Source organism: Ornithorhynchus anatinus, chromosome 5 (assembly GCF_004115215.2).
Source record: "Ornithorhynchus anatinus isolate Pmale09 chromosome 5, mOrnAna1.pri.v4, whole genome shotgun sequence".
Taxonomy (NCBI): Eukaryota; Metazoa; Chordata; class Mammalia; order Monotremata; family Ornithorhynchidae; genus Ornithorhynchus; species Ornithorhynchus anatinus.
Genome location: NC_041732.1, coordinates 63,387,501 through 63,410,331, shown reverse-complemented (window position 1 = coordinate 63,410,331; position 22,831 = coordinate 63,387,501). Strand labels below are relative to the sequence as shown.

Here is a 22,831-nt window from a genome sequence, read left to right as displayed (position 1 = left end):
CCCCACCCCCTCAGAACTTACTGACAGAACAAGTGATGATGACTCTTGAGATGAAGAGTTTTGCATTTCAGCCCTTTTATTTCCCTGTCCAGCCCCTGGCTGGGAAAGTCTCATGAACAGTAAAATGAAAAGTCTGAGGTAGTGGCAACTGACAGAGCCTCTCTATTCCCAGAGGGTGGTGTATGTGGGGCTATCTGCCCAACTCTGGACCTTCAAGAGGTGTCCGTGGGGCAGGACAGGACTGTTGGTGGGATTTCCTCTGTTGGGGTGAGGTTTGAATAGTTCCCAAATTGGCTCCTGGGGGGGGCCAGCCTTCTGGGGTCAGGAGACAGGTGCACACAGATGAGGAAAAGAGAAGTGAGAGAAAACAGCTGTCAGTGAAAGTTCCTTTTATTCGTGTGATGGGTTGAACCAACATGGACTTTTGAAACTCTTCCATGTTCTTGCTTCCGCCTTCCTTTTCTTTCTCTTTCTTTCTTTCTTTCTTTCTTTCTTTCTTTCTTTCTTTCTTTCTTTCTTTCTTTCTTTCTTTCTTTCTTTCTTTCTTTCTTCTTTCTTTCTTCTTTCTTTCTTTCTTTCTTTCTTTCTTTCTCTCTCTCTTTCTCTCTCTCTTCTCTCTCTCTTTCTCTCTCTCTTTCTCTCTCTCTTTCTCTCTCTCTTTCTCTCTCTCTTTCTCTCTCTCTTTCTCTCTCTCTTTCTCTCTCTCTTTCTCTCTCTCTTTCTCTCTCTCTTTCTCTCTCTTTCTCTCTCTCTTTCTCTCTCTTTCTCTTCTCTTTCTCTCTCTCTCCTCTTCTCTCTCTCTTCTCTCTCTCTTCTCTCTCTCTCTCTTTCTCTCTCTCTCTTTCTCTCTCTCTCTCTTTCTCTCTCTCTCTCTTTCTCTCTCTCTTTCTTTCTCTCCCTCTCTCTCCCTCTCTCTCCCTCTCTCTCCCTCTCTCTCCCTCTCTCTCTCTTTCTTTCACTCACACACACACACACACACACACCACCTCCCAACCTCTCCCACCCCACTCGGTTAGCGCTGAGAAACTGAAGGTAGGGGAAGCTGATATTTGGGGAAAGGAGCACACTAAATTTGCCAGCCAGGCACCTGCAATAAGGAAATGTAGAGAGAATGTGGTTAGGATGCTTTCACAGGCTGTTGGTAATAAGAATAACAGTGGTATTTATTAAGCACTTACTATGTGTCAGGCACTGTTCTAAGCATTAGGGTGGAAGCAAATCAAGTTGGATAATTATTATGGTATTTGTAAGCGCTTACTATGTGCAGAGCGCTGTTCTAAGCGCTGGGGTAGATACAGGATAATAAGATTGTTCCACATGGAGCTCACATTTACAGTCCCTGTCTCATGTCCTGAGCCCCATAATCCCCATTTTACAGATGAGGTAACTGAGGCACAGAGAACAATAATAATAATAATAATGGTATTTGTTAAGCGTTTAAATGGCAGCACCAATTTAGAATCCAGCTCCTCAGACTCCGGGCCTGTGCTCTTTCTCCTAGGCCACACTGCTTCTTGGAGATGACGGCATTAGATATGGGCCCTGCGGCTGAGACCTTGAAGTATATCAGCCTGAATCTCTGTCAGGTTGGCCCGGTTCCTGTGAAGTGGCCTCATTTACCGTTGCAGCCAAAGGGAAATGAAGCCCTTAACCGGATTGGCTCTCATTCCCAAGCCACTTCCCTAGCCAAGATCCCATGTCCAATCTATGACGACTGCAGATGCGACAAGGTCACCAAATTTGCTTAATTAATACTACAGACCTAGAGGAAACAAGGAACGAGGCACTATGTTTACGCCAGATTTGTTTGAGAAACACAATTCAAGAGGAAGCCAAGCAGCCATTGGTTTGCACCCCAACCTGGTGTCTGCCCTAAGCCTCCATCTCCAACCGGGGGTGGTTGAAGGCCAGAGTTTTTCTTAGGCTCTCCCAGTTTGCTGGGTTAGGACAACAGGTAAGGGGCAACGGTTTTGCTTTCCAGCAGTCCAGGGAGAAGCTGCTAGCTTCCGTGGTCTTGGAACTGGCAGGATCTCTGGCATTTGCCAAGATGCCTTTCGATGCCTGTTGCTGGCTCCATAAATAGCTCTCTGGCTGGCACTGCGGATGGAGTTACCCCAGGGTTCAGATAACAAGGAATCTCAGACCCAGGGCCTTCTTTTTTGGATCCAGTGGTGGCTGCAAGGAGGAATGGACAGGGAGCATTGAGAAGGGAAATCATAAAAATAATAATAATGATAATAATGATAATTATGGTGTTTGTAAAGCACTTGGTTTGTTCCAGGCTGGGGTGTATACAAGGAAATCAGATTGAGCACAGTCCCTGCCTCACCTGGGGCTCACAGTCTTAATCCCCATGGATTTTAATACCTTCTCCGCCACTTGTCTACTGTGTGGCATTAGGCAAGTCACTTCCGTTCTCAGTACCTCAGTTACCTCATCTATAAAATGGGGATTAAGACCGTGAGCACGGTGAGGGACAGGGACTTTGTCCAAACTCTTAGTACTGTGCTTGGCACATAGCAAGCGCTTAAGAAATACCATAATTATTTCCATAATTATTTTACAAATGAGGGAACTGAGGTACAGAGAAGTGAAGTGACATGCTGAAGATCACACAGCAGACAAGTGGTGGAGCTGGGATTAGAACCCAGGTCCTTCTAACTCCTAGACTTGTGCTCTGTCCACTAGGCCACATGTTTTCTCTGATCTGTGTGAGCAGAGGACCCCCACACCCCCCACCCAACTCCTCCATATACACCCTGCTGCTTCCCTCTTAGGGCGAGATCTAAATGCACCCACAAGAAGACTTTGACATTGCCCATCGAATCCAACCTAGCCAGAGTTGGGTCAGCAGCCCAACTGAGGTGGGAAAGGTCGGCTGTCTTTTTCCTTTTAGCGCCAGGGTTCCTTTCAGTATCCCTGTCCCCCCACCCCACCTGACTGTGAAACTGACACAGATACAAGACCAGAGGCAGGGGTGTGAATTGAATGCAGTCAGCTTTAGGCTGAGCGTGTACACCCAAGCTGAGCTTCTACCAGCTGTTGCTGGGATAGCTGCTTTCCAGGTTTCCCAGAAAAGAATTGGCTCCAAAATCACGAAACTGGTTGTGGCAGTTGTCGTCACTGTAGTTGTAGTAGTAATACTACTATTGTCTATAGTATCTGATGATGACTCTCCTCCTTTCAAAGCCTTATTGAAGGCACATCACCTCCCAGAAGCCTTCCCTGACTAAGCTTTCCTTTCCTCTTCTCCCACTCCCTCTGCGTTGCCCTGACTTGCTCCCTTTATTCATCCCCCATCCCAGCCCCACAGCACTTATGTACATATCTGTATTGATTTATATTCATGCCCCTCTTCTCCTCTATACTGCAAGCTTGTTGTCTGCAGAGGATGTAACTGTTAAATTGTACTCTCCCGAGTACTTTTGTACAGTGCTTTGCACAGAGTAAGTGTTCAATAAATACGATTGACTGACTAGTAGTAGTATTAAATACTTACACACCAGGGAAGTCGAAAGCTAAATCGTCCATGCCCAGTTCAAGGAATCTCAAAGCTTTACACCCTCTTGGGGTTGAAGGATTACAAGCTATTTTGTCTTCATTAAGGAGCTGGAGAGAGGGTATTTATAACCCTGTAGTTAGTTTCATTCTTAATCCCACACTAATGAATTTGAATCTTTCGCCAGGGAGTGTTTCTGATGGAGTTGTGTGTACCAACTACTCCTTGAGCTCCTTGGCAACTCCTCAACATCAGGATATTTCTTTCTGGTATCTTCAACTCTTCCCTGTAATCATTCATCAAGGACCTATTATCCTCCGAACCCTTCCTGCCTTTTCTAAATCTTTAATTTTTCCCTTGCTCACCCCCAATTTTCCCTTCTAGTAACTTCTTCTGGACCCTTTGGCCCCAAATTTAATCCACACCCTTTGTGAGCTATTGAATTCCCCACATTTATCATCCTCCAGGTCAAGAATGTCTGTCTCTGCTTGCCTTGAATCTCCCATTTTCAAATCATAGTGGGTGGGTGTCCCCTAGTTCTGGTATTCTAAGATTTGGGGAGCTTCAGTTCCTTGACCCTCAGGAACTTAGGCTGTAAATGGATCCTGCATGGAAATATAGTTAAGCGAGTATTATTCCGTGTGTGGCAGCCCTGTTTCTCTCCTTGGCCCTGACAGGAAAGAGAGAGAGAGGGAGTAGGAGTGGCAGCGGACAAACGGTACCACGAGAATTAATTCCTCCACAGCACTTCTTGGTCTTGAAGTCTAAGGATTAACTGTCATCTGTCATTCCCGACTGAGGCTCACTGTCATCATCATTACCCTTCATTATGATTTCTTAGACTTTAATCTTGTCCTCTTTCAGCCTTCTTCTTTCTAGATTTGTTTTCATTTGTGGTTTTTTTTTATTTGATTTCAGTGGTATTTTCCGAGCGCTTTCGGTGGGCTGAGCACTGTAAGAAGTGCTTGGGAAAGTATGGTACAACAGAGTTGGCAGACACTATCCCTGCCCACAAGGAGGTTACAGTCTAGACGGGGAGACAGACATTAAAGTAGATTAGGAATGGGGGAAACAGCATAAGGAAATTTCCGTAAGTATTCTGAGACTGGGATGAATATCTAAGTGCCAAGTTCGATATACAGAACACTATACTAAGCACTTAGCTTGGCAAAGTACAATATAACAGAATTAGCATATACATTCCCTGCCCAGATAGAGTTTTGAGTTGTTTTCCATTCCCCTAATTGTTTTAGATTTCTCTTCTGCCTTTTCTGGCTCATTAAAGTCCTTCTGGAGATGTAGTGACCAGAATTTTAAGCGTTATTCCAGATGAATCAATCAGTCGATCAATGATGTTTGAGTACCTTTAGGGAACAGAAGAGTGTGACTTAGTGGAAAGAGCACGTGCCTGGGAGTCAGAGAACTTGGGTTCTAATGTTAGCCCTGCCACTTGACTGATGCATGACCTTGGGCAAGTCACTTAACTTTTCTGCATCTCAGTATCCTCATCTGTAAATAAGGGGATTGACTGCCTGTTCTTCTTCCTACTTAGACTGTGATCCCCATGTGGGACAAGGACTGCATCCAGCCTGATTGTCTTGTATCATCCCCAGTGCTTAAACACATAGGTGTTTAATAAATGCCACAATTACTATTAATACTACTAGCACTGTACTAAGTGCTTGGGAAAATACAGTAGACTTAATAAGTATAATCTCTACCCTCAAAGAACTTAGAAACGAGCAGGGAGACAGGCAATAAAAATATTACAGCTAAAAGAAATAGAGCTTATATAAAGTCGTGTGTAGAAATGGCACAGGGTTTAGGTGTGAGTACCTAAGAGCTTAGGTGATATGAAAGTGTTTAAGTGGTAGTCAAAGGGTTATGAAGCAGAGTGTTGAAAAGTTAATTGGGGAAGACTTTCTGGAGAAATTGGAATTTCAGAAAGGCTTTGAAGATAGAGACGGTAGTGTTTTGCCAGATGTGAAAGGAGAGGGTGTCCCATGCAGGAGAGAGGGTGTGAGCGTGAGCATGAGAAGCGGCATGGTGTAGCAGGTAGAGTTCGGGTCTGGGAAGGGGAAGGTCGTGGGTTCTAATCCCGGCTCCGCCACTTGTCTGCTGTGTGACCTTGGGCAAGTCACTTCATTTCTCTGTGCCTCAGTTACCTCATCTGTAAAATGGGGACTGAAATTGTGAGCCCCATGTGAGAGAGGGAGTGTCCAACCCAATGTGCTTGTGTCCACCCCAGCGCTGAGTGCAGTGCCTGGCACACAATAAGCCCTTAACAAATACCATGATTATTATTATAATGATTATTATCATTATGAGGTCAGCAGCATCAGAAACAAGGACGAGGCCCAGTGGGTGGATTGGTGTGAGAGGAGCAAAACATGTGAACTGGGATGTAGAGGGAGGAGGGAGTTGATGAGGAGGGAGAGAGCTGATTAAATTCCTTAAAACTGATGGTCAGGGGATGTGGATATTTTATGTTCAATTCAATCGTATTTATTGAGCACTTGCTTTGTGCAAAGTACTGTACTAAGTGCTTGGGAGAGTACAGTATATCATGACACATTTCCTGCCCACAACAAGCTCACAGTCTAGAAAGGCAGACCAATTGTGGTGGCAAAACTGACCTCTGGTTTGTTTTCAATTCCCTTCAATGATGCCAAATATTTTGAGGGGCCTCAGTGCATTGAGCTGATGATTTTAGGAATCAGCAGTCGGCTTAGAGAGATTGATGTATTTCTGCATTTGGAAGTTTTTGAGAGAAACCTAGCCACCAGCTCCTGGTGAGAGCCGGCTGGCCCTAATTAAAATGCTGTGTCTGTGAGTCAGGCGCAGGAAGCAACCCTGAGCTGAGTGGCCTGGCGCCTCGACCCACGCTTCCCCACAGCCATGGGTTCTCCAGTGGTCACGCGACTTCCAGTCCTTCAGAATACCTCAGCAAGGGATGAGTCACAGGGAAGTCTCTTCCTTCTCTCTGGCCAGTGCCAGAAACCTCAATGGGAAAGAAGCTGCCGGGTCACATGAATTGGACCTATATAACTCTTCCGGTAAAGCCGGGAGGATCGATTACCGTGGTGGAGGAAAGAACAGTAAAGAAGCACTGAAGAACAGGCTGAGTGAAAGAGCACGAGCCTGAGTATCAGAAGGATCTGGGTTCTAATCCTGGTTCAGCCACTTCTCTGCTTATGTGAGCTTGGGCAAGTCGCTTCACTGCTCTGGGCCTCAGGTACCTTATCTGTAAAATGGGGGTGAAGACTGTGAGCCCCATGTGGGGCAGGGACTGTGTCCAACCTGGTTAGCTTATACCTACCCCAGCACTTAGTACAGTGCCCGGCACATAGTAAGCACTTAACTGTCATTTATTTTAAAAAAAAATCACAGAAATCAACAAAACTAGTTTTCACTTTGGATATTCCGTTAAGGGATGGAAGCATAACAGACATGTAATTAAGGCATTATGGTATTTAAGTGAGTACTATGTGTCAAGCACTGTTCTAAGCCCTGGGGTAGATACAAAATCATCAAGTTGAACATAGTGCCTGTCCTACTTGGGGCACACAGTCTGTATAGGATTATTCTTGATTTTGGCCCAAATAATATGCCCTACCCTAACTGTCCATCTGCCTCAAACCTCATAGATTGTGAGCCCCTTAAGGGACAGGGTCTGTTCTAATTCCCATCTATATACTCTTTCCCAGCACTTAGTACAGTGTTCTATACACAATAATTGCTTAATAAATCCCAGCTCTATCACTTGTCTGCTGTGTGACCTTGGTCAAGTCACTTAACTTCTCTGCCTCAGTTCCTTCATCTGTAAAATGGGGATGAAGACTGTGAGCCCCACATGGGACAACCTGATTACCTGATATCTACCCCAGCGGTTAGAACAGTTTTTGGCAAATAGTAAGCACTTAACATACGCCATCATCATCATCATCATCAAATACCGTTGCTGCTACTACTAGCACACTTCCCCCCTTCAAAGCCCTACTGAAAGCTCACCTCCTCTAGGAGACCTTCCCAGACTGAGCCCCCGGGGCAGCCCTGTGTATTCATTAGGCACCACGTGGCATCTGCTCAGCCTTACTCAGCCAGGTGAGAAAGAATAATAATAATAATTATGGTATTTGTTAAGCGCTTACTATGAGCCAAGCACTGTGGTAGTTACAAGGTAATCAGGCTGTCCCATGTAGGGGTTACAGTCTTAATCCCCATTTTACAGATGAGGGAACTGAGGCACAGAGAAGTGGAGCGACTTGTCCGAGGCCACAGCAGACAAATAAAGGAGCCAGGATTAGAACCCAGGTCCTTCTGACTCCCAGGCCTGTGCTCTATCCACTAGACATGTTGCTTCTCAAGGTAACCCTGTTGATGGAAAATCCTGAAACAAGTTGGAGTGGAATCCTAGAGAGAGTAATAACGAGCTTCTTTTCTAGAGCTTCCCCTCTAAACTAAGCTTGTGGTCAAATAATGTGTCTGCTTATTGTTCTATTGCCCTCTCCCCAGCACTTATTACAGTGCTGTGCACACAGTAAGTGCTCAATAAATACTATTGACTGACTAGAGCATTGATTGGCCTTATAAATTATGATAGTCATTGTGTTTCTTAAACCCTGTGTCAGGCATCAAAATTGGGCATAATTCCTATCCCGTATGGGATTTGCAGTTTAAGAGGTGGTAATAATAACAACGATGATATTTGTTAAGTGCTTACTATGTGCCAGGCAGTGTTCTAAGCGCTGGATTACATACAAGGTAATGAGGTTGTCCCACGTGGGGCTCACAGTCTTAATCCCCATTTTACAGATGAAGTAACTGAGGCACAGAGAAATTAAGTGACTTGCCCTAAGTCACACAGCTGACAAGTGGCGGAGCCGGGATTAGAACCCATGACTGCTGACTCCCAAGCCCATGCTCTTTCCACCAAGCCATACTGCTTCCCCAAGACAGAACACCTTCCTCTTTGATTTCACCTTCTAAGAAACTGAGCTGTCAAGAATAGGGAACCTTGACTTTTCTGTTGTTTTAGTGTTTTAATTTTTTCATCTTGCCTTAGGGGGTCTGTCACCAGTTTCCATTTGCCCCCTATCTATTTATGGATTGTGAGCCCCTTGAGAACCAGGGATTATCCAATTCCCACCCTAGCAGTGTTTCCCAGTGCTTAGTAAATTGCTCTACTATTACTACTCCCTCTACCGCCCCCCCTTCACCTCTCCGCAGCTTAACCCTCTTTTCCCCTCATCTCCCTCTGCTCCTCCCCCCTCCCTTCCCATCCCCTCAGCACTGTACTCGTCTGCTCAACTGTATATATTTATATTACCCTATTTATTTTGTTAATGAAATGTACATCGCCTTGATTCTATTTAGTTGCCATTGTTTTTACAAGATGTTCTTCCCCTGGGCTCTATTTATTGCCATCGTTCTTGACTGTCTCCCCCGATTAGACTGTAAGCCCGTCAAACGGCAGGGACTGTCTCTATCTGTTGCCGACTTGTTCATTCCAAGCGCTTAGTACAGTGCTCTGCCCATAGTAAGCGCTCAATAAATACTATTGAATGAATACTACTAATATCCATCGCCTTTGTCGTGCACTGGCAGTTCACATTCACACCTTGTAACCCTGCCCATCTGTGGTGTCAGGTCTTCCTGAGAAGCAGCATGGCCTAGTAGATAGCACACAGGCCTGAGAGAAGGTCTTGCGTTCTAATCCCGTTTCCCCCACTTGTCTGCTGTGTCACCTTGGGCAAGCCACTTCAGTTCTGTGGGCCTCAGTTACCTCACCTGCAAATTGGGAATTGAGACCGTGAGCCCCACCTAGGACAGGGACTGTGTCCAGCCCAGTTTGCTTGTATCCACTCCAGTGCTTAGTACAGTGCCTGACACATAGTAAATCCTCAACAAATACCACAATTATTATTATTATTCCTTCTTAGTGGCTTCAGGAGCTCATTCCTGATTGCCCCCAGTTGACTCTTTAAGGATGCTAGTTTGGAGATGGATAGTCCTTGACATTCCCTCCGGCCAGAGTTAATGGGAAGGGGCCCAATGCGCCATAGAGGAGATGACTGGGTCATCGGCTCCCTGAAGACTCTCAACTCTCGGGGAGACAGGGCTCTTCCCAGCATTTAGAACAGGCCAGGGAGGGCTTCCTCAGGGATGTGGGGCTTTTCTGAGTGTCTAGATCCAGTCAATCAATCATATTTTCTGAGTGCTTACTATATGCTGAGCACTTGGAAGCATGCAGTGTGACAATATAACCGACACATTCCCTGCCCACAGCGAGCTTAGAGTCTAGAGGGGGAGACAGATAATGTCTGGGCGTGTTGAGTGAGCAACAAGGCCATTCTCTAGCAGCGTGGTGCAGTGGAAAGAGCCCAGGCTAGGGAGTCAGAGGTCATGGGTTCAAATCCAGATCTGCCGCTTGTCAGCTGTGTGATTTTGGACAAGTCACTTAACTTCTCTGTGCCTCAGTTACCTCATCTGTAAAATGAGGATGAAGACTGTGAGCCCCACGTGGGACAACCTGATCACTTTGTATCCCCCCAGCACTAAGAACAGTGCTTTGCACATAGTAAGCGCTTAACAAATGCCGTCATTATTAGTAGTAGTAGTGAGCCATGCTTAATATTGTCTTCCTAGGTCATGAAGGCTGTATTGGCTTGATGGGAGTCATAGAGACATAAAAGTCGGTGGTACTTCTTGTTAGTGTTATCACCGTCACTATTATGACATTTGTTTTGTGCTTAATGCGTGTCAAGGACTGTTCTGAACACTGGAGTAGATACAAGTTAATCAGGTCGGTGGTGGTTGTTATGCTGTCGTGTCCTACCCATAGTGACGCCACAGACACATCTCTTCCAGAACGCCCCACTTCCATCTGCAATCTTTCTGGTAGTGTGTCCATAGAATTTTCTTGGTAAAGATATGGAAGTGGTTTACCATTGCCACCTTCTGTGCAGTAAAACTGAGTCTCTGCCCTCGACTCTCTCCCGTGCCCCTATTACCCAGCACAGGGGAGTTTTGACTTGTAGCTGATGGCCTGTCACTCACTAGTCTCTGACCAAGCTAGGAATGGAATGGGTCAGCCTCTGCTTGACTCTCCCACCTGTAGTCGTGACTGATAGGCCTCAGGTGTGACCCTGAGAGGGGAATCAGGTTGGACAAAGTCCCTATTCCTCATAGGACTCAGAAGTAGGAGGGAGAACAGGCACTGAATCCCCATTTTACAGATGAGGAAATTGAGGCACAGAGAAGTTAAAATGACTTAAGTGGTTATAAATACCTCTTCTCCCACCCCTTTCTGCATCTCCCTTGCGCTCAGATTTGCTCCCTTTATTCACCCCTCCCTCAGCCCCACAGTACTTATGTATATATCTGTAATTTATTTATTCATAATAATGTCTCTCTCCCCTCTAGACTATAAGCTCACTGTGGGCAGGGAATGTGACTACCATCTCTATTATATTGTACTCTCCCAAGCACTTAATACCGTGCTCTGCACAGTAAATACGATTGTTTGATTTCTTCTCCCACTACACTCCAGCCCACACCTTTCATTCATAACCTACTTTCTATTAATTCTCTCTCTCGCCTCCAACCCCTTACTCTCACTTTCTCTTGGCAAAAATTACTTCTCCCTTGAAATCCACCAGATTTCATACAGCTCCTCCCCACCTTCAAAGCCTTTCTGAAATAATAATTATTCAAAATAATAATTATGGTATTTGTTAGCACTTACTATGTACCAGGCACTGTACTAAGCACTGGGGTGGATACAAGCAAATTGGATTGGACTCCTTCCCTTATCCCACATGGGGCTCACAGTCCCGATCCCCATTTTACAGAAGAGGTAACTGAGGCACAGAGAAGTTAAGTGACTTGCCCAAGATTGCACTGCAGACACGTGGCAAAGCCGGGATTAGAACCCATGACCTTCTGACTCCCAGGGCCATGCTCTATCCACTTTGCTGTGCTGAAATCCCATCTCCAGAGACTTTCCCCAATTCTTTTCTTCTCCCCTGCTCGTCTCAATCAATTAATCATTCAATCATATGTATTGAGCCCCTATTGTATGCAGAACAGTGTATTAGTGCTTGGGAAAGTACAGTATAACATAGTTGCTATACATGTTCCCTGCCCACAGCAAGCTTACCGTCTAGACGGGAAGGTGGGTATTAATATAAATAAATAAATTGCAGATATGTACATGTCTCAGCATTTGTGCATTCAGGGCCACCCATATAACTTTTATAGACAGGTTGATTTACAAAATCTACTACTGAAAAGCCTATTTTTTCACCTATCCATCTTCCCAATCTCTTTTTTCTCCTAAATGTAGACAATTTTGTGCTTGTTTTTCCCTTTAGATTGTAAAATCCTTAAAGACAGATATCTGTTATCTCTGTTGTATTACCAAGGATTTAGCATAGTCTACCCACAGGCAGTAGATGAAGTCTGACTATTGATTGGAATAAGGTTAAAACATGGGTTAAAATCAAGAGTTTTGGATTATCTGTGCAAACAGAGTTGTCTTACATTGTTACATTGAACTCTCCCAAGTGAGCTTAGTAAGCAGCGTGGCTCAATGGAAAGAGCCCAGGCTTGGGAGTCAGAGGTTGTGGATTCTAATCCCAGCTCCGCCACATGTCAGCAGTGTGACCTTGGGCAAGTTACTTCACTTCTCTGTGTCTGTTACCTCATCTCTAAAATAGGAATGAATGTGAGCCCTACGTGGGACAACCTGATTACCTTGTATATACCCCAGCGCTTAGAACAGTGCTTGGCACATAATAAGCGTTTAACAAATACTGACATTATTGTTATTACAGTGCTCTGCACAGAGTAAGCACTTAAAAATATAAGTGGCTGAATTTTCCTTGCTGTCCCCTACCTTTTTGCTCTTCACAATTAAGAATGGAGGTTTTTAGGGTAATTTGCTCATTGGATGATTTCAAAGTGACATATAACAAAAGCAAGCTTGGCCTAGTGAAGCAGTGTGACTTAGTGGAAAGAGCACAGGCTTGGGCGTCAGAGGACCCGACTTCTAATCCCAGCTCTGCCACTTGCTGGTTGTCTGACCTTGGGCAAATCATTTTACTTCTCTGTGCCTCAGTTTTCCCAACTGGAAAATGGGGATTCAATATCTGTTTTCCCTCCTATTTAGACTGTGAGCCCCATGTGGGACAGGAATTGTCTGATCTGGTTCATTTGTATCTACCACAGTGCTTGGAATAATGCTTGACACATTGACAGCAGTCAACAAATACTGTAAAAAAAAATTAAAATACTGCAAAAAAAACCAGAACACATCTGCTCCCATATGTAGGAATAATAGACTGAATTGATAACTCTTCACAGCCTGATTTACCAGTTTCATTATGGTAGACTATCAATCTCTATCTAGCTTTAAGAAGCATTGTGGGCTAGTAAATAGAGCACAGGCGTGGAAGCCAGAAGGACCTGGATTCTAAGCCTGGCTCCACCTCTTGTCTGCTGCTAACCTTGGGCAAGCCATTTAAAATGTCTCTATGTCTGTTACCGCATCTGTAAAATGAGGATTAATACCATAGAGCCCCATGTGGGACGTGGACTGTGTCCCAGCTTGATTAGCTTGCATCTACCCCAGTGCATTGTACAGTGCCTGGCACATACAGTTTAGCAAAGACTGTAAAAAGCAAAACAAAACAATAAAAAAACCCCCAGGATGTATTTTCTCTCACATGTAGAAATAATAGATTGAATTGATATCTCTTCACAGCCTGATTTACCTACTTCATTGTGGTGGATTATCTGACTGGTCTATTGGCCACTTTTGTTAGTGAGACTGTTTCTAATTTTGGATGGGGAAACCCCCGATCCATTTGTATTAGACTTCTAATTGGAAAAGAGCACAGAAACTCTTTCAGCCAGGCCTGAAAAGAAGCCTGTGTAAGATGGACATTGCTTTTAACAGTTGGCCTTTCACTCCTTTCCTTTGTTCTCGAACTCTAGCCCAACCGTTGTGCTGGTCTCTCAGGGAATCCCTCTCGCCATTTAATGTGACTTAGGGCCTGCTGGAAAACTGGGAGGACACAGGAAGTAGCCAACAGATCTTTCCTTGTGTTGTGTTAGACCTTTGCCTGGTGCAGTGGGAAGAGAAGCTATTTTTGTGGTAGGAGTTGAATGGTTGTTCTGTATCCAAAAGCACGTGAGACTTAATGTGGTGGATTTTTCTGGACTACTGCCCTTGAAAGCACATTTTTCTGGCTGGAAGGCTGGGATGGCTTTGTGCTGTCAAGGTTTCTGTCACCTCTGTGCATTTGGAAAGCCTGAGATTTTAGCGTGGAGTGTCAACAGGAGAGAAGCTAATTTGATTCAATTGTCGTATTTATTGAGCGCTTACTGTGTGCAAAGCACTGTACTAAGCTCTTGGGAGAGTACAACGACAGACACACTCCTTGCCCACAGTGAGCTCACAGTCTAGAGGGAGAGACAGATAGAAGCAGCGTGGCTCAGTGGAAAGAGCACGGGCTTGGGAGTCAGAGGTCATGGGTTCGAATCCCAGCTCTGCCACTTGTCAACTGTGGGCAAGTCACTTCACTTCTCTGTGCCTCAGTTCCCTCATCTTAAAATGGGGATTAAGACTGTGAGCCTCATGTGGGACAACCTGATTACCCTGTATCTACCCCAGTGCTTAGAACAGTGCTCTGCACATACTAAGCCCTTAACAAATACCAACATTATTATTATGAATCTACATAAATTAATTACAGATCTATACATATAGAGGATAGGAGGGAGGATGAATGAAGGAAGCAAGTCAGAGCGATGCTAGTCTCAGACAATGATGCATGGTTCAGTTCTCAGGGAGTCTCAGACTTTCTTTAGCCCATCAGCTTTAATAATTGTGGCATTTGTTGAGCACTTACTATGTGCCAAGCACTGTTCTAAACGCTGAGGTAGTTACAAGGTGATCAGGTTGGACACAGTCCCTGGCCCAAGAAGCACAACCTATCAGGGAACGTGTCTGCCAACTCTGCTGTACTCTGCAAAAACTCTAAATACGGTTCTCTGCACAGAGTAGGCCTTCAATAAGTACCATTAATTGACTGAAGACTCCCCTCCTGTGCAGTTGATTGGGTCTGTGGTCTGGCCAACCTCTTTCCTTGTGCCCATGGCTCGTCTGAAACCAGGTTGGGCTTGAAACAACGGTTCCTTTGATGGGTGGTGCACGTGAGCTGGGCACACACCCAGGCCTGGATCTGGATCAGGTTCAGAAGCTCTCCTCCTCCTCGACTACAATCCGACTTCTCTTCCCAGCAGTGGTTGTCTGGGGAAGGCCACTGGCCACCAGCTGATCCTCCATTAGCCCTTACAGGGGTCAGTTTGAGCACCCCCTCATGCCCCCATCCCCCATTTCACGATTTTTGCTGCGATCTGCCCCCATTACATGGGGTCATCATCGTTTAATGGCGTCTAACGGGGTCTCTCATCGAGAATGCAGACGAACCTCGGTCCTGCGACTTTTGACGGGAAGATCCCAACCGGTGACTCTCATGAGAAGCAGCATGGCCTATTGGAAAGAGCCCTGGCCTGGGAGCTGGAGGAACTGGGTCCTAATTCCAGCTCCTCCACTCCTGTGATCTTGGGCAAGTCACTTCATTTCTCTGTCCCTCATTTCTTTATCTGTAAAATGGAGATTAAGACTATGAATACCATATGGGACAGGGACCATGTCCAACCTGATTAGCTTGTACTTAGTACAGTGCCTGGCACATTGTAAGCGCTTAACAAATGCCATTAGAAAAAAAAATGGAAGAGTTGATTATAGCAGTAATGGTTGGCATGGCAGTACATGTCCTTGATGGTTCCCATCCATCCTTTTCCCATTGGGGCATGCAGTGCATCGATAACAATTTTAATTTTAGTATTTGTTAAGCGTTTACTATGTGCCAGGCAGTATACTAAGTGCTGGGGTGGGTACAAGCAAATCGGATTGGACACAGACCCTGTCCCATGTGGGGCTCACAGTCTCAATCCCTGTTTTACAGGTGAGGTAACTGAAGCACAGAAAAGTGAAGTGATTTCCCCAAGATCACACAGCAGACAAGTGGCAGGGCTTGAATTAGAACCCGTGACCTTCTTATTCCCAGGCCCGTGCTCTAGCCACTAGGCCATACGGCTTCCCAAGCAAATGCAGCACATTGCGAGGTGTAATTTTGCATAGCAGAACCCGACCACAGTGACCGACCGAAGTGACCACAGCCTAGTGCTGATGCTGCGCTGTAGCGCAGTGAACCAGCAACTGCTGCGGTCTTCGCCATTACCATTGGCCGGCGATTTTCAGGATCCCGGCTGTGCCTGTCCGCCTTGTAAAATACCTTTTTCCAGTCAAAAGCCATCCTCTAATCAAAAACCTTCGCTGATGGCAAAGCCTCAGCGGGCAACCCCTCACATCTGGCTGTGGCACCACCAATCCGGATGAGATCAGGCTTGGACTTTAGTTGGGGGTGGCGGGAGGGATCACCATTTATTAACCGAAGCAGAATGGTCTAGTGGATAAAGCACTGGCCTGGAAGTCAGAAGAACCTGAGTTCTAATCCCAGCTCCGCCACTTGTCTGCTGTTTGACCTTGGGCAGGTAACCACTTCTCTGTGACTCAGATAACTCTGTAAAATGGGGATTAAGACTGTGAGCCCCACATGGTACATGGACTCTGTCCAGCCTGATTATCTTGTATCTATCCCAGCGCTCAGTACAGTGCTTGGCATGTAGTAAGTGCTTAACAAATACCATGAAAAAATACCTATTTGGGCCGGACTGTGAGCTGAATCAAGCAGGCAGTGGTGTTTATTGAGCACTTACTGTGTACAGAGCACTGTACCTAGTGTTTAGGAGAGTATGATGCAAGAGAGTTTGTAGGTATATTGTCCACACAGAGCTCAGAGGGAAAACAAACCTCAGAGTGGGACTGCGTCCTACCCTCTAGAAGCTGAGAAAGCCAGCCCGGCCCAAACCGAAGGAACCCAAAACATAGCTCTACGTGGTGAAAGTCAGACTCTGCTGGGATTGGGGCTGCTTGATCGAAACTTTACTAAAATGTCTCTGGGCAGCTTCTCCAGCTCCAGTGCTCTTCAGGGCACTTTTTGGTCTTTAGTTGCAGAGTTACTTCGCGGCCTGTGAGGATGAGACCCCGGCCATTCGCAACCACGACAAGGTCCTTCAGCGCCTCTGCGAACACCTGGACCACGCTCTGTTGTATGGGTAAGATGGCCTGGGTTTGGGGTTGGACCTCTGCTAGGAACAAGAGTGGACGTGGACGTGGGCGTGATTAGGGCCAGGAGGGCAGGAGAGCCTGCCTTGTCTGGCTTTTGCTTTCCTCTGCCAAAAAGAGGACTTGGATTCTGAATATGGGCTGCCACCTGACTTCTGGTGTCAGGGTATATTGTCCGTGGGGGCAGGGGCTTGTGGAAGGTGCCAGTAGCCATTATAAATAATCATAATAATATTAGTACCAGTTAAGCGCTTACTTTGTGCCAAGCCCTTTTCTAAGCACTGGGGTAGAGACAAGGTAATCACGTTGGACACAGTCCTAGTCCCACATGGGGCTCACACTCTTAATCCCCATTTTATAGATGAGAGAACCGAGGTCCAGATAAGAGGTGTGACTTGCCCAAGGTCACAAAGCAGGCAAGTGATGGAGCTGGGATAAGAACCCAGGTCCTTCTGACTCCCAGGCCCGTGCTCTATCACTAAACCACGCTGGAATGGAAGCAGGGGGATTCATTATGATTGGCCTGAATTATTTTCCCGTTAGAAAATTTTGGAATGGGCATTTTTAGGCCTCTAGCTTCCCTTGGCGAGGGGGACATCCTTTGGCTGGTGGCCACAATCCAAGCTTCCAGCCCCTGTCCCGGGCTGAACCCTCACAGATGTCCTGCTTTCTCAGGCTACAGGATCTCTCTTCGGGCTACTGGGTATTGGTGGTGCATTTCACTCGGAGAGAAGCCATTCGACAGATAGAAGTGCTTCAGCACGTGGCAACCAACCTGGGACGCAGTGAGTACCCACGGCATCTGCTTTGGGCAAGGAGAGTGGGATTCGAGCCTCCTGGGCTCTGACGGGACCACTGGTGTCAAAGTGGGTATCATTCAGTTGTTTCCTCAGTCATCACTTGCAGTCAAAGGTCAGCAGTGGGGTGTCAACTCCAACTCCTGATTCTTCTGCACTTTTACCCCTGGCTGAGTTTACAGAGGCGGACAGCTAGTGCTCCAGCCTAAGTAATTCAAAAGATCATCTCTGCCCTGAAAGCCAAAGCCCCTAAGGATAGGCCCCACTCCTCCCCTTTGAAAGAGGGATAGATATCAGACTTGGGAATTATAGGACTTCTTGCAGTTTCCAGGTTGTCTTCTTTGGAGTCTGCTAGGAAGTAGATGGGGATATTCATCTTGGACAGATTGATCCCAAAAGGAAAGAAGGGGAGCAGATGGTTTAATAGTAATAATTGTGGTATTTATTAGGAAGCCTCGTGATGCTTAGCCCGCAGTAAGCACTTTACAAATATCATCAGCATTATTATTATTAGAGCACGGGCCTGGAAGTCAGAAGGTCATGGGTTCTAATCCTGGCTCCACCACTTGTCTGCAGTGTGACCTGGGGCAAGTCATTTAACAGTGCTTGGTACATAGTAAGCACTTCACAAATACTACAATAATAATTTAACTTTTCTGTGCCTCAGTTCCCTCATCAGGAAAATGGAGATTGAGACTGGCCCCTCATGGGACAGGGACTATCTCCAACCCAATTTGCTTGTATCCACCCCAGTGCTTAGTAACAGTCCCTGACCCATAGTAAGCTCTTAACAAATACCATAATTATTATTACCATTAAACCCTTACTGTGTGCCGGGCACTGTGCTAAGATTTGGGGTGGATGCAGACCAATCGGATTGGACATATCAGGCCCACAGTCTCAATCCCCATTTTACATTTTACAGTTCCCTGAAGCACAGAGAAGTGAAATGACTTACCCAAGGTCCCACAGCAGACAAGTGGCGGAGCCGTGATTAGAACCCACCACATTCGGACTCCCAGGCCTGTGCTCCATCCACTATGCCATGCTGCTTCTTATAGTGTGAAGGATAACGTTCTCCAGAGATGGTGCCCCAGTGTGCATTCAGAGTTTGGTCCAGTCACGGGTCCCCTGTCCCCATTCTGCCCTTAGTCCAGCACCCTGCCTGGGGAAGAATGACTGTCCATGGCTGGATCTGCACACCTGTCCTCTTGTTTCAGGTCGGGCCTGGCTTTACCTCGCTCTCAATGAGAACTCCCTGGAGAGTTACCTGAGGTTGTTCCAGGAAAACTCGACTTTGCTGCATAAATACTATGTCAAGTGAGTATTCATTCAATCATTCATTCAGTCGTCTTTAATGAGTTCTTACTTTGTGCAGAGCACTGTACTAAGTGCTTGGGAGTGTATAATATAACAATAAACAGACACATTCCGTACCCACAGTGAGCTTAGTCTAGAGTTTCTAAGTACCTCTCCACTCCCCACCTTTTACACAAGTCCTAGCTGAGCAAAATGATAGCCTCTAAGTCCATCCAAATATCTTTCTGTTCATTCTTGGGAAGCAGCCCTGGCAAGTCTCAGATCTTCCATGGAGCCTTTTCCCTTACCCTCTCCCAGAGATGTAATTCCTGCATCACCAGCTAATAAAAATAATCGGGGTATTTAAGCGCTTACTATACCCCGAGCATTGTACTAAATGCTGGGGAGGTAGAACAATGTCTGTTCCATATGGGGCTCCAGTGTCAGTGGGAGGGAGCAAAGGTTTTGAATCCCCATTTTACAGTTGAGGAAACTGAGGCACAAAGAAGTGAAGTGACTTGCCCAAGGTGACCCAGCAGGCAGGTGGTGGAGCCGTGATTAGAATCCAGGTCCTCTGACTCCCAGGCCAGTGGTCTTTCCGCTAGTGGCGGAGCTAATATAGCTGATCTCCCTCGTGGTCCATATTCACTAGTTCCATTCAGAGACTTCTGGCCCTCTGACCATAGGTCTGTAACTTAGTCTGGTCAGCAGGCACGCACACTTCACAGAAAGCAGAAGAATTCATTCCTTAATCGTATTTATTGAGCCCTTACTGTGTGCAGAGTCTTGTACTAAGAGGTTGGAAGTACAATTCAGCAACAAATAGAGACAATCCCTGCCCATGACAGGCTCACAATCTAGAAGGGGGGAGACAAACATCAAAACAAGTAAACAGGCATCAGTAGCATCATTATAAATAAAAAGAATTATAGATATATACACATCATTAATAAAAATAAATAGAATTATAAATATGTACATATATGCACAAGTGCTCTGGGGTAGGGAGGGGGGTAGAGCAAAGGGAGTGAGTTGGGGCGATGGGAAGGGGTTGGGGAGAAGAGAAAAGGGGTGCTTAGTCTGGGAAGGCCTCCTGGAGGAGCTGAGCTTTCAGTAGAGCTTTGAAGGGGAGAAGTGTGCTAGTTTGGTGGATGTGAAGAGGGAGGGCATTCCAAGCCAGAGATAGGACTTGGGCCAGGGTTTGATGGCAGGAAAGGCGAGATCGAGGCAGAGTAAGAAGGTTAGTGCCAGAGGAGCGGAGTGTGCAGGCCGAGATGTAGAAGGGCAAGGTGGTGGAGAGCTTTGAAACATCTGTATTCATCAGGCGAGATAAAATGTAAAGAAATGTATTCATTAGGTTAGTTGTTTGTTCCTATCATCTCCTTGATGAGGCTTGAGTCTGCATCTGAGGGTGCTCAAGGATAAGCACTTGCATCAAAATCAAGAGAGACATCTCAGGATCATTCGGGGAGAACGCTGAAAGGCTCAGACTGAGGGGAATTGTATTGAGGTGTCCTTCAGGAGGTCATGTGCTTGGTTCAACCCTTTCTTTGGGCTGGATGCTGCGCTTCCCAACTGAGAACACTTCCCTGTTCGTCTTGCAGGAATGCCCTCGTCTGCAGCCATGATCACCTGACTCTCTTCCTGACTCTGGTATCCGGGCTGGAGTTCATTCGGTTTGACTTGGATCTGGTGAGGAGACACCAAAGTTCACTGAGTGGTATTTGTTAAGCGCTTACTATATGCCAAGCTCTGTACTAAGCGCTGGGATAGATTAAAGCTAACCAGGTCCCAAATGGGGCACTCAATCTAAGTAGGAGGGAGAAAAGGTATCGAAACCCCATTCTGCACATGTCAGAGGTCAGCAGTGCTCATGGTAAAGCTGACGGGCCCAGCAAGAGAGGTGGTTGGTTTAGGAATGAAATGTAGTTTATCAGGCCCACAAAGAGGGAACTCATCTAGACCAGTTAAGCTCTTTCCTGAGGAGGAAGTCATGGGAGAGCCAAAGTTTGGAGCCACTGATAGGATCTGGTGAATGGAGGCGTAAGGAGACTTAAATGAGGCCAACATTTCTTAGCTCATCCTCACTATGTCAGTTAGTCCATCAGTGATATTATTGAGCATTTTCTGTGGGCAGAGCACTGTTCTAAGCTCTTGGGAGAGTACAGTACAACAGAGTTCATGGATATTTCCTGCCCACAGTAAGCTTACAGTTTGGAGGGGGTAACAGACACCATTCATTTTCTGGGGAGCAGAGCCAATACTCCATCATCCTCAGCAGCAGTGAACTGTAAACTTCAAGTTGTTTCTTTGGGATTTTCCCCACGATGGCAGTTTTATGGAGAAAATCCATGAAAAACAACTCAATTTTTACCTGTCCAAACCCAAATACCCAGAGAACTGCATTTCTCCCTTCCCCACCTTGAGGTTTACCTCCATCTAGGGTGGACACCGTATATGTATGATTTATGAGAGAGAACTGAGAATAAATATGCTGGGAAAGAGGAAGGAGTCTGAACAGGTTCACTTTTAGGCTTCAGGGAAACTTGGGTAGAAGTTTGGAATTCCCAAGACACTTGGAAAGAGGACAGATGGGCAGTTTTGGTGGTAAAGACTTTGGTTCCAATAATAATAATAATGATGGTACTTGTTAAGTGCTTACTATGTGCCAATCACTGTTCTAAGCTCTCCCTGCCACCATAACCATTTCTTCCCAACCAGGCAATTGTGAAAACTGAGAATGCTGAGGATCGCACCCCTGACCTCCCTCCTCTTGGGTTAGTTGATTTCCACAGGAAAGAAGCAGAATTGGCTAGCAGGGGAATGTGGGAAAGTCCTTCAGGTAGTCCCTAGGGCCTGAACCTGTATCTCTGGTTGAAATAGGCCTACGAAAGATGCCATTGGTTTGGAGCCAGCTCAAATTCCCCCTCAAGCCCTGTTGTTTAGGGGCCCACGGCCTGACAAATGAAACCCGGTAACGTATTGTGCAGTGTTTTTGCAGATGCGTGATTTGCCCTGGAGGGCTGATGGGATTTGTAGTCCCAGAAGCCGATGGGGACAGCTGTAACCCATGCTAACTTAGTGAAGCCTGCACTTCCTGATCCTAATTAGATCTAGTCTACAATGAGCCTACACTCATTTACTTGGGTCAGAATGGGCTTGTCCAAAGCCTGGAGAGGTTACAAGTCAGACACAGTCCCCGGCCCTCATGGGACCCACAGACCAAGTGAGTATTGACTCCCCATTTTACAGTTGAGAAAACTGAGGCACAGAGAAGTTAAGTGGTCACCCAGCAGGCAAGTGGCAAAGCCTGGATTAGAACCCAGGTCGTCTGACTCTGAGGCCCAAGCTCCTTCCACTAGGCAACGTAGCTTCTTTGATCTGTGTAGCTCTAGAGCACTATAGAGGGTAGAGGCAGGGTCAGTCAGCATTACCGTTCCCCTACCTAGACTAGACCTTGCTCTCTGAGCCCAAATCCCTCCCTGCTCTAAATCTGACCCTTTGTGTCCCCTTTTCACCTTCTACTCAGGATGCACCTTATTTAGATTTGGCCCCCTACATGCCCGACTACTACAAACCTCAGTACCTGCTGGATTTCGAAGACCGCCTGCCCAGCTCAGTCCATGGCTCGGACAGCTTGTCTCTCAACTCCTTCAACTCTGTCACCTCCACGAACCTGGAGTGGGATGACAGTGCCATCGCCCCATCCAGCGAAGGTAAGTGCGGGATGGAGTCCGTCTTGTTCTCTGGAACCACCTTCTCGGGTGGCCTGGCATTGCAATTTGGCACCTTCCTTGGCTCACATTAGGGCTCCCCAAGTCAAACCTTTTTAGTAGGACAGCTGGAGTGTCAACCAGCTAGAACTAGGCACCCAACTGGTCGTGCCCTATCCCCTAAAAGCCTGAGGAGTGCTGAAGGAACAGGTTGAGGGGACCGATCTGGGATTAAACGCCAACGTTGCTTGAGTGGACTCTG

At 46.3% G+C, this 22,831-nt stretch overlaps 1 protein-coding gene across 6 annotated transcripts in view; it reads left to right on the top strand.

Moving 5' to 3' along the window:
• Positions 1-22,831, top strand: part of PLEKHM2 (pleckstrin homology and RUN domain containing M2) — a 58,162-nt gene that overhangs the window by 16,173 nt on the left and 19,158 nt on the right. For 4 of the 6 annotated variants that reach the window (XM_029065739.2, XM_029065736.2, XM_029065740.2 and 1 more), the window contains exons 2-6: positions 16,644-16,750; positions 17,436-17,545; positions 18,778-18,877; positions 20,461-20,548; positions 22,386-22,572. In XM_029065739.2, the coding sequence (XP_028921572.1) occupies positions 16,644-16,750; positions 17,436-17,545; positions 18,778-18,877; positions 20,461-20,548; positions 22,386-22,572 (592 nt within the window). Of the gene's footprint in view, positions 1-16,643; positions 16,751-17,435; positions 17,546-18,777; positions 18,878-20,460; positions 20,549-21,569; positions 21,634-22,385; positions 22,573-22,831 lie in introns of those variants that run through there. The other 2 variants (XM_029065738.2, XM_029065741.2) reach the window with 2 other exon arrangements.